We start from the raw sequence: 15000 nt of genomic DNA, 5'->3' as shown, positions 1-15000 counted from the left end.
CCACATCAACATGTGTCCCCTCTTCTTCATGTCTCTTCTACATCAACATGTGTCCCCTCTTCTTCATGTCTCTTCCACATCAACATGTGTACCCTCTTCTTCATGTTTCTTCTACATCAACATGTGTCCCCTCTTCTTCATGTTTCTTCCACATCAACATGTGTCCCCTCTTCTCCATGTCTCTTCTACATCAACATGTGTCCCCTCTTCTTCATGTCTCTTCCACATCAACATGTGTCCCCTCTTCTTCATGTCTCTTCCACATCAACATGTGTCCCCTCTTCTCCATGTCTCTTCTACATCAACATGTGTCCCCTCTTCTTCATGTCTCTTCCACATCAACATGTGTCCCCTCTTCTTCATGTTTCTTCCACATCAACATGTGTCCCCTCTTCTTCATGTCTCTTCTACGTCAACATGTGTCCCCTCTTCTTCATGTTTCTTCTACATCAACATGTGTCCCCTCTTCTTCATGTCTCTTCTACATCAACATGTGTCCCCTCTTCTTCATGTCTCTTCCACATCAACATGTGTCCCCTCTTCTCCATGTCTCTTCTACATCAACATGTGTCCCCTCTTCTTCATGTCTCTTCTACATCAACATGTGTCCCCTCTTCTTCATGTCTCTTCCACATCAACATGTGTCCCCTCTTCTTCATGTCTCTTCCACATCAACATGTGTCCCCTCTTCTTCATGTTTCTTCTACATCAACATGTGTCCCCTCTTCTCCATGTCTCTTCTACATCAACATGTGTCCCCTCTTCTTCATGTCTCTTCCACATCAACATGTGTCCCCTCTTCTTCATGTTTCTTCCACATCAACATGTGTCTCCTCTTCCTCATGTCTCTTCTACATCAACATGTGTCCCCTCTTCTTCATGTTTCTTCCACATCAACATGTGTCCCCTCTTCTCCATGTCTCTTCTACATCAACATGTGTCCCCTCTTCTTCATGTCTCTTCCACATCAACATGTGTCCCCTCTTCTTCATGTCTCTTCCACATCAACATGTGTCCCCTCTTCTTCATGTCTCTTCTACATCAACATGTGTCCCCTCTTCTTCATGTCTCTTCCACATCAACATGTGTCCCCTCTTCTTCATGTCTCTTCTACATCAACATGTGTCCCCTCTTCTTCATGTCTCTTCCACATCAACATGTGTCCCCTCTTCTTCATGTTTCTTCTACATCAACATGTGTCCCCTCTTCTTCATGTTTCTTCCACATCAACATGTGTCCCCTCTTCTCCATGTCTCTTCTACATCAACATGTGTCCCCTCTTCTCCATGTCTCTTCTACATCAACATGTGTCCCCTCTTCTTCATGTCTCTTCTACATCAACATGTGTCCCCTCTTCTTCATGTCTCTTCCACATCAACATGTGTCCCCTCTTCTTCATGTCTCTTCTACATCAACATGTGTCCCCTCTTCTTCATGTCTCTTCCACATCAACATGTGTCCCCTCTTCTTCATGTTTCTTCTACATCAACATGTGTCCCCTCTTCTTCATGTTTCTTCCACATCAACATGTGTCCCCCTCTTCTCCATGTCCTCTTCTACATCAACATGTGTCCCCTCTTCTTCATGTCTCTTCCACATCAACATGTGTCCCCTCTTCTTCATGTCTCTTCCACATCAACATGTGTCCCCTCTTCTCCATGTCTCTTCTACATCAACATGTGTCCCCTCTTCTTCATGTCTCTTCCACATCAAACATGTGTCCCCTCTTCTTCATGTTTTCTTCCACATCAACATGTGTCCCCTCTTCTTCAATGTCTCTTCTACGTCAACATGTGTCCCCTCTTCTTCATGTCTCTTCCACATCAACATGTGTCCCCTCTTCTTCATGTCTCTTCTACATCAACATGTGTCCCCTCTTCTTCATGTCTCTTCCACATCAACATGTGTCCCCTCTTCTTCATGTCTCTTCTACATCAACATGTGTCCCCTCTTCTTCATGTCTCTTCCACATCAACATGTTAGTCCCCTCTTCTTCATGTCTCTTCTTACATCAACATGTGTCCCCTCTCCTCTTCTCCATGTCTCTTCTCTTCTACATCAACATGTGTCCCCTCTTCTCCATGTCTCTTCTACATCAACATGTGTCCCCTCTTCTCCATGTCTCTTCTACATCAACATGTGTCCCCTCTTCTCCATGTCTCTTCTACATCAACATGTGTCCCCTCTTCTTCATGTCTCTGCTACATCAACATGTGTCCCCTCTTCTTCATGTCTCTTCTACATCAACATGTGTCCCCTCTTCTTCATGTCTCTTCTACAATCAACATGTGTCCCCCTCTTCTCCATGTCTCTTCTACATCAACATGTGTCCCCTCTTCTTCATGTCTCTTCTACATCAACATGTGTCCCCTCTTCTTCATGTCTCTTCCACATCAACATGTGTCCCCTCTTCTTCATGTCTCTTCTACATCAACATGTGTCCCCTCTTCTTCATGTCTCTTCCACATCAACATGTGTCCCCTCTTCTTCATGTCTCTTCTACATCAACATGTGTCCCCTCTTCTTCATGTCTCTTCTTCATCAACATGTGTCCCCCTCTTCTTCATGTCTCTTCTACATCAACATGTGTCCCCTCTTCTTCATGTCTCTTCCACATCAACATGTGTCCCCCTCTTCTTCATGTCTCTTCCACATCAACATGTGTCCCCTCTTCTTCATGTTTTCTACTCATCAACATGTGTCCCCTCTTTCTCCATGTCTCTTCTACATCAACATGTGTCCCCTCTTCTTCATGTCTCTTCCACATCAACATGTGTCCCCTCTTCTTCATGTTTCTTCCACATCAACATGTGTCTCCTCTTCCTCATGTCTCTTCTACATCAACATGTGTCCCCTCTTCTTCAATGTGTCCCTCTCTCCATACATCAACATGTGTCCCCCTCTTCTCCATGTCTCTTCTACATCAACATGTGTCCCCTCTTCTTCATGTCTCTTCCACATCAACATGTGTCCCCTCTTCTTCATGTCTCTTCCACATCAACATGTGTCCCCTCTTCTTCATGTCTCTTCTACATCAACATGTGTCCCCTCTTCTTCATGTCTCTTCCACATCAACATGTGTCCCCTCTATCTTCAATGTCTCTTCTACATCAACATGTGTCCCCTCTTCTTCATGTCTCTTCCACATCAACATGTGTCCCCTCTTCTTCATGTTTCTTCTACATCAACATGTGTCCCCTCTTCTTCAATGTTTCTTCCACATCAACATGTGTCCCCTCTTCTCCATGTCTCTTCTACATCAACATGTGTCCCCTCTTCTCCATGTCTCTTCTACATCAACATGTGTCCCCTCTTCTTCATGTCTCTTCCACATCAACATGTGTCCCCTCTTCTTCATGTCTCTTCTACATCAACATGTGTCCCCTCTTCTTCATGTCTCTTCCACATCAACATGTGTCCCCTCTTCTTCATGTTTCTTCTACATCAACATGTGTCCCCTCTTCTTCATGTTTCTTCCACATCAACATGTGTCCCCTCTTCTCCATGTCTCTTCTACATCAACATGTGTCCCCTCTTCTTCATGTCTCTTCCACATCAACATGTGTCCCCTCTTCTTCATGTCTCTTCCACATCAACATGTGTCCCCTCTTCTCCATGTCTCTTCTACATCAACATGTGTCCCCTCTTCTTCATGTCTCTTCCACATCAACATGTGTCCCCTCTTCTTCATGTTTCTTCCACATCAACATGTGTCCCCTCTTCTTCATGTCTCTTCTACGTCAACATGTGTCCCCTCTTCTTCATGTCTCTTCCACATCAACATGTGTCCCCTCTTCTCCATGTCTCTTCTACATCAACATGTGTCCCCTCTTCTTCATGTCTCTTCTACATCAACATGTGTCCCCTCTTCTTCATGTCTCTTCCACATCAACATGTGTCCCCTCTTCTTCATGTCTCTTCTACATCAACATGTGTCCCCTCTTCTTCATGTCTCTTCCACATCAACATGTGTCCCCTCTTCTTCATGTCTCTTCTACATCACATGTGTCCCCTCTTCTTTCATGTCTCTTCCACATCAACATGTGTCCCCTCTTCTCCATGTCTCTTCTACATCAACATGTGTCCCCTCTTCTTCATGTCTCTTCTTCATCAACATGTGTCCCCTCTTCTCCATGTCTCTTCTACATCAACATGTGTCCCCTCTTCTCCATGTCTCTTCTACATCAACATGTGTCCCCTCTTCTCCATGTCTCTTCTACATCAACATGTGTCCCCTCGTCTCCATGTCTCTTCTACATCAACATGTGTCCCCTCTTCTTCATGTCTCTGCTACATCAACATGTGTCCCCCTCTTCTCATGTCTTCTTCTACATCAACATGTGTCCCCTCTTCTTCATGTCTCTTCTACATCAACATGTGTCCCCTCTTCTCCATGTCTCTTCTACATCAACATGTGTCCCCTCTTCTTCATGTCTCTTCTACCATCAACATGTGTCCCCTCTTCTTCATGTCTCTTCTACATCAACATGTGTCCCCCTCTTCTTACTTCATGTCTCTTCCACATCAACAATGTGTCCCCTCTTCTTCATGTCTCTTCTACCTCAACATGTGTCCCCTCTTCTTCAGTTCTCTCTTCAATCAACATGTGTCCCCTCTTCTTCATGTCTCTTTCTACATCAACATGTGTCCCCCTCTTCTTCATGTCTCTTCTACATCAACATGTGTCCCCTCTTCTCCATGTCTCTTCTACTCAACATGTGTCCTCTTCTTTCCATGTATCTTCTACATCAACATGTGTCCCCTCTTCTCCATGTCTCTTCTACATCAACATGTTCCCCTCTTCTTCATGTCTCTTCTACATCAAACATGTGTCCCCTCTTAGTCAGGTCTCTTCTACATCAACATGTGTCCCCTCTTCTTCATGTCTCTTCTACATCAACATGTGGTCCCCTCTCTTCATGTCTCTTCTACATCAACATGTGGTCCCCTCTTCTTCATGTCTCTTCTACATCAACATGGTCCCCTCTTCTTCATGTCTCTTCTACATCAACATGTGTCCCCTCTTCTCATGTCTCTTCTACATCAACATGTGTCCCCTCTCTTCTCCATGTCTCTTCTACATCAACATGTGTCCCCCTTCTTCTCCAGTCTCTTCTACATTCAAACATGTGTCCCCTCTTCTTCATGTCTCTGCTACATCAACATGTGTCCCCTCTTCTTCATGTCTCTTCTACATCAACATGTGTCCCCTCTTCTTCATGTCTCTTCTACATACAACATGTGTCCCCTCTTCTCCATGTCTCCTCTACATCAACATGTGTCCCCCCCCTCTTCTTCATGTCTCTTCCACATCACATGTGTCCCCTCTTCTTCATGTTCTTCTTCCACATCAACATGTGTCCCCTCTTCTTCATGTCTCCTTCTACGTCAACATGTGTCCCCTCTTCTTCATGTCTCTTCTACATCAACATGTGTCCCCTCTTCTTCCATGTCTCTTCTACATCAACATGTGTCCCCTCTTCTTCATGTCCTCTTCTACATCAACATGTGTCCCCTCTTCTTCATGTCTCTTCCACATACATCAACATGTGTCCCCTCTTCTTCATGTCTCTTCCACATCAACATGTGTCCCCTCTTCTTCATGTCTCTTCTACATCAACATGTGTCCCCTCTTCTTCATGTCTCTTCCACATCAACATGTGTCCCCTCTTCTCATGTCTCTTCTACATCAACATGTGTCCCCTCTTCTTCGTGTCTCTTCTTCATCAAACATGTGTCCCCTCTTCTCCATGTCTCTTCTACATCACATGTGTCCCCTCTTCTTCCATGTCTCTTCTACTCTACATCAACATGTGTCCCCTCTTCTCCATGTCTCTTCTACATCAACATGTGTCCCCTCTTCTCCATGTCTCTTCTACATCAACATGTGTCCCCTCTTCTTCATGTCTCTTGCTACATCAACAGGTGTCCCCTCTTCTTCATGTCTCTTCTACATCAACATGTGTCCCCTCTTCTTCATGTCTCTTCTACATCAACATGTGTCCCCTCTTCTCCATGTCTCTTCTACATCAACATGTGTCCCCTCTTCTCATGTCTCTTCTACATCAACATGTGTCCCCTCTTCTTCATGTCTCTTCCACATCAACATGTGTCCCCTCTTCTTCATGTCTCTTCTACATCAACATGTGTCCCCTCTTCTTCATGTCTCTTCCACATCAACATGTGTCCCCCTCTTCTTCATGTCTCTTCTACATCAACATGTGTCCCCTCTTCTTCATGTCTCTTCTTCATCAACATGTGTCCCCTCTTCTTCATGTCTCTTCTACATCAACATGTGTCCCCTCTTCTTCATGTCTCTTCTACATCAACATGTGTCCCCTCTTCTCCATGTCTCTTCTACATCAACATGTGTCCCCTCTTCTCCATGTCTCTTCTACATCAACATGTGTCCCCTCTTCTCATGTCTCTTCTACATCAACATGTGGTCCCTCTTCTTCTGTCTCTTCTACATCAACATGTGTCCCCTCTTCTTCATGTCTCTTCTACATCAACATGTGTCCCTCTTCTTCATGTCTCTTCTACATCAACATGTGTCCCCTCTTCTTCATGTCTCTTCTACATCAACATGTGTCCTCTCTGAGCACCATTCAGTTCTTTGTAACCAAATGTCTCTCAGAGGGGCGTGGGGAGGGGCTCCTTATTTTCATCTAAAGTAACAGACAGAGAAGCAGCACTTTGGAAACAGGGCTGAAACAGAGGGGATTATGGGTAATGCTGCAATGATCTGTTTGGTGTTTCAGCCAATCAGACACAGGCTCTGGATATATCTGAGACCTGTGATATATTGATGAAGAACAGTATGATAGGGGACCTTTAAGATGAACAAACGTAATAGCTTATTCTTCCTTTCTTACGTTTTCTAAGTGTCTGTTCTGAAGTTACAGTATCGATGAAGCCCACTAACGATGTTCCTCTACGTCTCCCCCCCCCACCCCTCTCTCTCTCTGTGTTTAGGAGCATGCCATTGGCCAGGAAAGGCGCCGTTTCCTCCGCTCTGTACATGGCCTGGCTGGAGGTTCTGTCCAAAGATCTGCCTCCCATCCTGCTGGTGCGCGGAAACCACCAGAGCGTCCTCACCTTCTACTCTTAAACACACACACACACACACACACACACACACACACACACACACACACACACACACACACACACACACGGAAAACGAAAATCCAAGAAAATTAAGTCTCACATCCAACTTCTGCCTCTGGGATCAGACCCACACACACATCCCAGATCCAGAGCCAACGACCTCACGGCGACGCACAGCCACTCCAGAAACACTGCGGACACACAGCTGGTAATATGATGATGATGATGATGATGGAGGAATGTCAGTGATTTTGGGTTAGGGATGGTAGTTGTAAACTTGCCCCACTCTGTTCCTCTCTCTCTCTCTATTTTATTTATTCCAAGATGTCTCAAGTTTTTTCTTTTTTCATTTCCTCATGTCAAAGTTGGTTTCTCTCTCAGGCGCTGTTCTGTTCTCATGACGATGTCATAATTGTTGTTAATAATTGGAACCAGCTGTTTATTAGCTTGTGACGCAGCAATAATCCCCCTGTTGTTGTTATCTTTAAATATCCGGGAAGAACCAAGCTTTGCAACACCTTCTAAAGCCTTATGGATGTGCCTTCCAGTTGAATCAGACGGAACAATTATTCAGATTGACAATATTACTTATTATATTAGTGCATAAATAGATTGTTTTATTTAGTTTTAAATGTGTTTCCTTCTTAGTAGGAGCATTGTGGTTATGCGAGTGGATTGGGTTTAATGAAGGGTGTCCACTTGATTTCAGACTTTTAACCTTAATCAATACTTTATTTCGGGGCCATGGTGTTTTTATTTAGTTTTCACTTCCAAGTCTTCCTTCTTTTCTTTGAAAGCTGTTGGATACTCACAGCAGCTTCTCGACACAGTTGAAATGTAAGGTCAGAAAAGATGTGAGCCATGTTCTCCATCGCCATGTAGCTGCCGAGCGACTCTGTGTCCGCGTGGACGGTTCTTCCCCCTGGAAACGATTTACCCAGCAAGCTAATCTTTGCCTTAACGCCAACGATTGTCATGATTCCTGTTTATAAGCCATACTGGCTGGACGGTTTGTGGGAGAATGCAGACGGAGATCCATTGGTTACGTGTTATGAGAGTGTTTCAGCACAATTCTGTTCTTACCTGTATATGCATTTTATTTAGTCCCCTTGCATTAGTCTGTTACTTACTGTAGGTCCACTTAGTGCCACAGTAGCACTCACGCCTGTATGTGTGTGTCTGTGTGTGTGAGGACATTCCTACCTAGCCTAGCTGGGCAGAGAGGATGTGACGTGTGAATGTTTCGAGGCGGAGTGAACATATACCTCTATGCATATGAGCTTGTGTTGCAGACTTGTAATAAATGTCCATGTGAACGCATCTGCTCGCCTCCGTTTATATATTACGGTCACTGTTTAAGGGCACCATGTCTCCAAACAAAAAGCCACAGCACAACTCTGTTCTGTCACACTCACAGAATATTGACTTGGCCAGAGGGCGGGGGTTCTTCTCCCATAACCACGCCGCTCTGTACGCCCACGTTTTAAACTGGTTCTTGCTCTTACTGAACAAACTCTTACTCGTGAGTGGTGACGTTTTTTTAAGAAGCTGAATGTGAAGTTGTGGAAACTCTTAAGTGGTTGCATGTTGATCCCCGCGCCGACCAAATGAAAGCAAAGACACATCAAGAGTGAATTCAAATGTCTCAACATGAGGTAAACAAATAATCCCAGAGATCAAATTCATGGAAAAGGGAGTTATTGGTACGTTTTGAAATGGATTGCTAACTATAACTATAACTATAATGATTGGCTGTGCAGGAGATGAAACATGGACTATTGAAACAAACACTTAATTTGCATGTGTGTTTGAACACTTTAGTGGTACCAACAAGTACATTATCCTGAGTCTTTTAAAAAGGCGGATAACCCGAGGGGCCACAGTATAAGCAGAATCATGTGTTGCTAACTGCAGTTCATCACAAAATGTGTTTTACCCAGAGTTCCCCAGCTGTTAGCCGGGAAGTGAGAATAGATTCAAACACAGAAGAAAAGCTTTATCCTGAGCAACTGCCACACAACAAATGAAAGGAAACAGGGTTCTCTCTTTATTTAAAAAGTACATTTTCTCTGCGTGTCTCGCGGAAACGGGCCGTTTTAACCGTTAGCTCGTTAATGTCATGTACCTTCTGAATGCAACTTGAAACATGCTTAGGTTAGTTGACTTTACTGTATAACATGAACACTACCGCTAGCTCTAGTCTCCTCTTGTTTTCATCATGTAGATGAAGTGTGTGTGTGTCAGCTTCAGTGTGCCGTTAGCATTCAGCTGCACCGCCACTCTGCTCCCAGCCAGGACTCTGATATGATATGCATGTGATGTGATTCATGCATCAGTACAGACACACTAACTATATACACCCATGCTCATTAAAAGCATGCTGGGAGATAAACTGTACACCTTTGCAGTTCTCTGCTCACTCATAGCGTGCTACAGCCCCTCCTAAAGCCAACATGTCTTCCTAGCACACTGTTAGCATTAGCATAGGTCTTCGTGTTGGAGCCATAATGCATAATTAACATGAAGAGAATTAGACAGAATTAACCTTTGACCCTTTTTAGTTGCAGGTGTATGTGCCGTTTGTGTTGAGGCTGTGAAAAGGACATGAAAGGTATACTTGACCTAAACTAGGGACTACAAGTCAAGATATTTCTACCTCTGCTGCTTTGATTTAGTCTACTTTATGAAACACAACCAACTTTACACTCACTTCCTGTTAAACCGTTTCACTGTCAATGTGCTTCAACAATTAGCAATGAGTGTACAGCACTTCCTGTACTTATTAGGCACTTTCACACCGCAGTACTTTTCCCACTTTAGTTCCGATATAGTCAGCAAACTAACACTGTGAGCTAGTAACATATTCTGGCACTAGGGGGCGCTGTTGTGCACTATAACAAAAATCTAGTATAAGATCCATTCATTCCAGTCCTGCTGCGAAGCCTCCCTCCTTACTGTTACAGGACAACGATGTTACAAACAAGAACACGGGTTACTCTATATTTGTATATTAAATAATATATATGCCTATATACACACACATATATAAATGTATTAGTCTGACCTGGAGGGGGTCTTAAAATAAGACTTCCTCGACATTTTACAGCTGAATTATAGTGTTCTTCATTCCTGTTTGACGTCATGATTTCCTAACATTGAATGGATTTGCCAAAGTCCCCTCTTCCTCCTCTGTTCCCCCCACCCCCTGTCCACGCTGCAGAATAACTAACCTGTAAATACACTTCTTAGTCTATTGGCGTACATTAAGGGAGTGAAGTAATTATGTCGAATTTAAATGTGGAGAAAGATATTTATTTTAGTTCAGGCTTTTCTCCACAGATGTAGTTTTTTTTCTTTTGGGTTTTGGTTGTAAGTTAATTTGCATGTTGATTTTTTTTTCTCTCTCTTATTGTTTTGTTGCCTTTTTTGATTTCAGCAAATTGTGTCTTGTTTTCTCTCTTTTTGAGTCTGTGTATTTCTATCTTTTGGGATGCTTTTTAAAGAAAAGACATCCGCTCAAAAGCAGATCGAAGCTGTTCTCCAGGAAGGAACCGACCTGACGCAGTAATGTTTTATACACTGTACTGTTGACGGCCACAGATATGCTTTTTCTAACATTTTAACATTTATGATTAACAATACTTTGTACATCTTTATTGCAATAAATCAATCAAATGAAATCAGAACTGAATTTGAAGTCTCCTTTTGTGTTACTGGATATTGAAGAGAGGTTACAATATGTTTGAAACTAAATACTCCATCTGCTCAAACTCAGCATCATCTTGAGTTTATTTTGCGTCTGTGGCGCCCTCTAGTGGTTTGTTCTGGTAGTCTTTAGACTACAGGTCAAACATCTCTGACTGACATACTACCAGAGGGGGGAGAAGTACTCAGATCTTGAGTAAAAGTTGAAGTACTCAGATCTTGTACTTGAGTAAATGTAGAAGTATTCAGATCTTGTACTTGAGTAGAAGTACTCGGATCTTGTACTTGAGTAAAAGTAGAAGTACTCAGATATTGCACTTGAGTAAAAGTAGAAGTACTCAGATCTGGTACTTGAGTAAAAGTAGAAGTACTCAGATCTTCTTAAGTAGAAGTACTCAGATATTGCACTTGAGTAAAAGTAGAAGTACTCAGATATTGCACTTGAGTAAAAGTAGAAGTACTCAGATCTGGTACTTGAGTAAAAGTAGAAGTACTCAGATCTTGTACTTGAGTATAAGTATAAGTACTCAGATCTTGTACTTGAGTATAAGTATAAGTACTCAGATCTTGTACTTGAGTAAAAGTAGAAGTACTCAGGTCTTGTACTTGAGTAAAAGTAGAAGTACTCAGGTCTTGTACTTGAGTAAAAGTAGAAGTACTCAGATCTGGTACTTGAGTAAAAGTAGAAGTACTCAGATCTTGTACTTGAGTAAAAGTAGAAGTACTCAGGTATTGTACTTGAGTAAAAGTAGAAGTACTTGAGTAAAAGTAGAAGTACTCAGATCTTGTACTTGAGTAAAAGTAGAAGTACTCAGGTCTTGTACTTGAGTAAAAGTAGAAGTACTTGAGTAAATGTAGAAGTATTCAGATCTTGTACTTGAGTAGAAGTACTCGGATCTTGTACTTGAGTAAAAGTAGAAGTACTCAGGTCTTGTACTTGAGTAAAAGTAGAAGTACTCAGGTCTTGTACTTGAGTAAAAGTAGAAGTACTCAGATCTTGTACTTCGGTAAAAGTAGAAGTACTCAGATCTTGTACTTCAGTAAAAGTAGAAGTACTCAGATCTTGTACTCGAGTAAAAGAAGAAGTACTCAGGTCTTGTACTCTAGTAACAGTAGAAGTACCAGAGTGTAGGAATACTCTGTTACAGTAAAAGTCCTGCATTCAAAATGTTACTCAAGTAAAAGTACAAAAGCATCATCAAAATATAGTTAAATTACCAAAAGCCAAAGTAATCATTGTGCAGATTGGTTCAGTTCTTCCTGTAGTTTATCAAACAGTACATGTAAAGAACTAATTAGATCCTTTACTAAAGTAAAAGTAGATATACTTTGGTCCGAATACACTCCGATACAAGCGAAAGTCCTGAATTCAAAATGTTAAGTATAGAAATCGATGAATGAAGTTAATGTATCAAAGGTAAAAGTAGGATTGCATGAGTGCAACCATTAGCCAATAACCAACCAAGGTAACACCCGCCCATCTTATATTATTATTGTTGAAAAAGAGTTTAATAATGGGGCCTTAAATTATGTTAATTTGGAGACACTGATTGGAGACACTGATTTATTTTTGGTTGGTGGTCTTATTGCATTTATGGATGTGATTTTCTTTGAACGATGATGGACGCCTCACGGAGCTGCCCTGGACCCCACCAGTCTCACTGCAGCAGAGTGAAGCCACTGGATGTCAAACACTAGATGTTCCATAGGTGACGAGCTGCTGTGTGAAGCCTCTGATGTTGCGTGGTCACATCTTGTTTCACATGTTGGCTGCACTGAGAGTCTAAACTATGCTCTCTGTTTGAATCAGATTTTCTGTCCCAATAAGCAGCAAAGCCAGATCCAAGCTGGAAGGCATCGCTTTAGAAACTATTGGGGACACTATGGGATGTCCATGTTGTATACAGTCCCAGTTATCCCAGTCATAGCCTGTAAAATGTCACCGTTAAAACATATGCTCCTTTAAAGGGGGCATTTTAAAGCTAATTTCAGGTATAAATGTGTATTTTGGGATTCTAATAAAACAGGGTTTCATGCTTCACTATTTAAAAAAAACACATCTCTCTTCTCATATCATCTATTTGAACGTCTGTGTTTACAATCTGTCTAAAACGCTGTGTTTCAGCACCTGTCTCTCTAAGACCCCCTTCTCATAGCCCAAAAATGACGACGGTAGCACATCACATATATTCTAATGAGCCTTGAATCAGAAGCGCTTGTTGAACAGAAGCCATTGATTTATTTTGATTACCAAGAGGTTATGTGGTGAAGACAATGAGGACTTGTTTCTTTAACCCTTGTGTTGTGTTCGAAAGCTGTTACCATTCATGGTGTTCGCGGGTACATTTTGACCCATGATTTATCTCAGTCCAAACAATAAATGACTATCATCCAATATTGTTTTAACAACATCATAACTAACTTATAATGCATTCATAACCGTACAATCCTGTTGTAATTTAATGTTATGGCCCCAAAACACATGACATCACATATTGCACACGTGCATGTGTGTGTTCAGGTTCAAGTGTTAGCAGTGACGTGCGGTGAGGTTCATGGCTGGTGAGGCACTGACTCTTTCAGTGTCAGATTTACAAATATTATATTTTGACCTTAATCGAAATGTTCGGTTATTTTCAAAAGCTTTTTTAGTCTGATGTTTCGATTCATTTTAAACAGACTGTTCAACAAAAGGATACCCACAATCTAAATATTGGATTGTTCTTTCTTAGTAAGATCCCATGTTCATTACAATTGTGGTCTTACCTTGACTTGAAGATGAAGTCCATGCTATCCTTCTGGACAACAATCTCCATTACATTTTTGTAAAAGTCCTCCTTATCTTCCTCTAGTTTCAAAAGTCTAGCTTGTTGTTTGCGTCTACCGTCTCTGCGTAGAATAACAGTAGCAACAATAACCTGTGGGCTCACGTGAGCCCCCTTCAGTGCGGCAGAGGTTATGGCTGCCTCTCCTGGTGCTTTTTTCATTGCCGTTGTATGGTGAGACCAGCGAGCCTAAATATCATATATATGTGAAATAAGTTATTTAGAGACTATGGATGGCGAGGATAAATGTAATAAAGGGATCTACAAACATTACATTGGTGACCTACAGTGAGATGGTGCAGGCATGCGCTTAGGGTCCGCTTTCCAGCCAGTTTCTGTGGGGTGACGCATTCTGAGGTGAGGCAGAGCTCATCTGTGCCTCACCTCACCACACAGTAACTGACTGGCTTGAGCGCGCTCACAAAATAAGTGCCCGCGCTACATTAGTGCCCGCGCTCCAGCCAGTTACTGTGGGCTTACGAGAGGCAGAGCTCGTCCCTGCCTCACTCCTCATCGCTCCCATGTAGGAGTTATAGACTTGTAGCGGAGCTCGGCCAATTTGCTGATTTTGACTATAAAAAGCGATTGGAATCCTACAGAAATCACACTTACAACCAGTAGCGTGGCGTGGGGAAAAAATGAGGGGAACCCAATAATACGTCCTTTCTTTTGGGTCGGGGGGGGGGTGGTGGTCAATGTAATAACGTAACCAGATGAGTGATTACAGCACCCGGTATAATTTTACACACATTTGTATCAGATGCAGGACACGCCTGTTATCTAACCGACAGGTCCGCACGCACTCTCCAGCCCAAACTCTAATAAGCATTCATTCACAAACTAAATCCAACACTTCCTCACTCCCAGGTCGGCCTATGTTGACGTTATGTCAAGTCCCCTTTCGGCTTTTTCCAACGCAAGGGGGGGGGGCCTTAGCGTCCATTTTCAACGCAAGGGGGGGGGGGGGCCTTAGCGTCCATTTCCAGCTCTCCGGGATGTCCAGTATGCTTCTATAGACGCTCATGGAAGCACGGCATTCGTTTGTGTCGGCTGCCCTTAAAGGCAATGTGAGCGTCCATTCTCATTGGATAACGGAGAATTGTACACCCGGAAGTAAGTATTCCCCTTACTGTCGATTGGTTTTACAGTGATATCTGCACTACTCATCGACTAGAAAACACCAGATTATCCTTGTTAATTACACAACATTGATTGGTTTAAATTGTGTGCAATGCTTTTGTATGTTTCCCCTTCGATTCGGAGAAACAAATATGTTTTTGGAGTAAGAAGGATGGCAGAAGAAAGACACTACACTAACCCCAGAATCCCCAGCTATCGTTTGGACCTACACCATGTGCTC

General features: G+C 42.6%; 1 protein-coding gene across 2 annotated transcripts in view; it reads left to right on the top strand.

The window, feature by feature from the left end:
• slc12a2 (solute carrier family 12 member 2) overlaps nt 1–15000 on the top strand; it is a 91307-nt gene that overhangs the window by 71192 nt on the left and 5115 nt on the right. The window contains exon 27 of one of the 2 annotated variants that reach the window (XR_004567639.1): nt 6976–7177. Coding sequence is in view for 1 of the 2 variants with exons in the window: in XM_034202019.1 (XP_034057910.1) it covers nt 6976–7111 (136 nt within the window). In the remaining variant the exon portion in view is untranslated. Of the gene's footprint in view, nt 1–6975; nt 10797–15000 lie in introns of those variants that run through there. The other variant, XM_034202019.1, reaches the window with a different exon arrangement.

This window comes from Gymnodraco acuticeps, unplaced genomic scaffold (genome assembly GCF_902827175.1).
Source record: "Gymnodraco acuticeps unplaced genomic scaffold, fGymAcu1.1, whole genome shotgun sequence".
In the NCBI taxonomy this organism is placed as follows: domain Eukaryota; kingdom Metazoa; phylum Chordata; class Actinopteri; order Perciformes; family Bathydraconidae; genus Gymnodraco; species Gymnodraco acuticeps.
The sequence above is the reverse complement of the archived record's forward strand: the minus strand, read 5'-3'. Positions and strand labels throughout refer to the sequence as shown.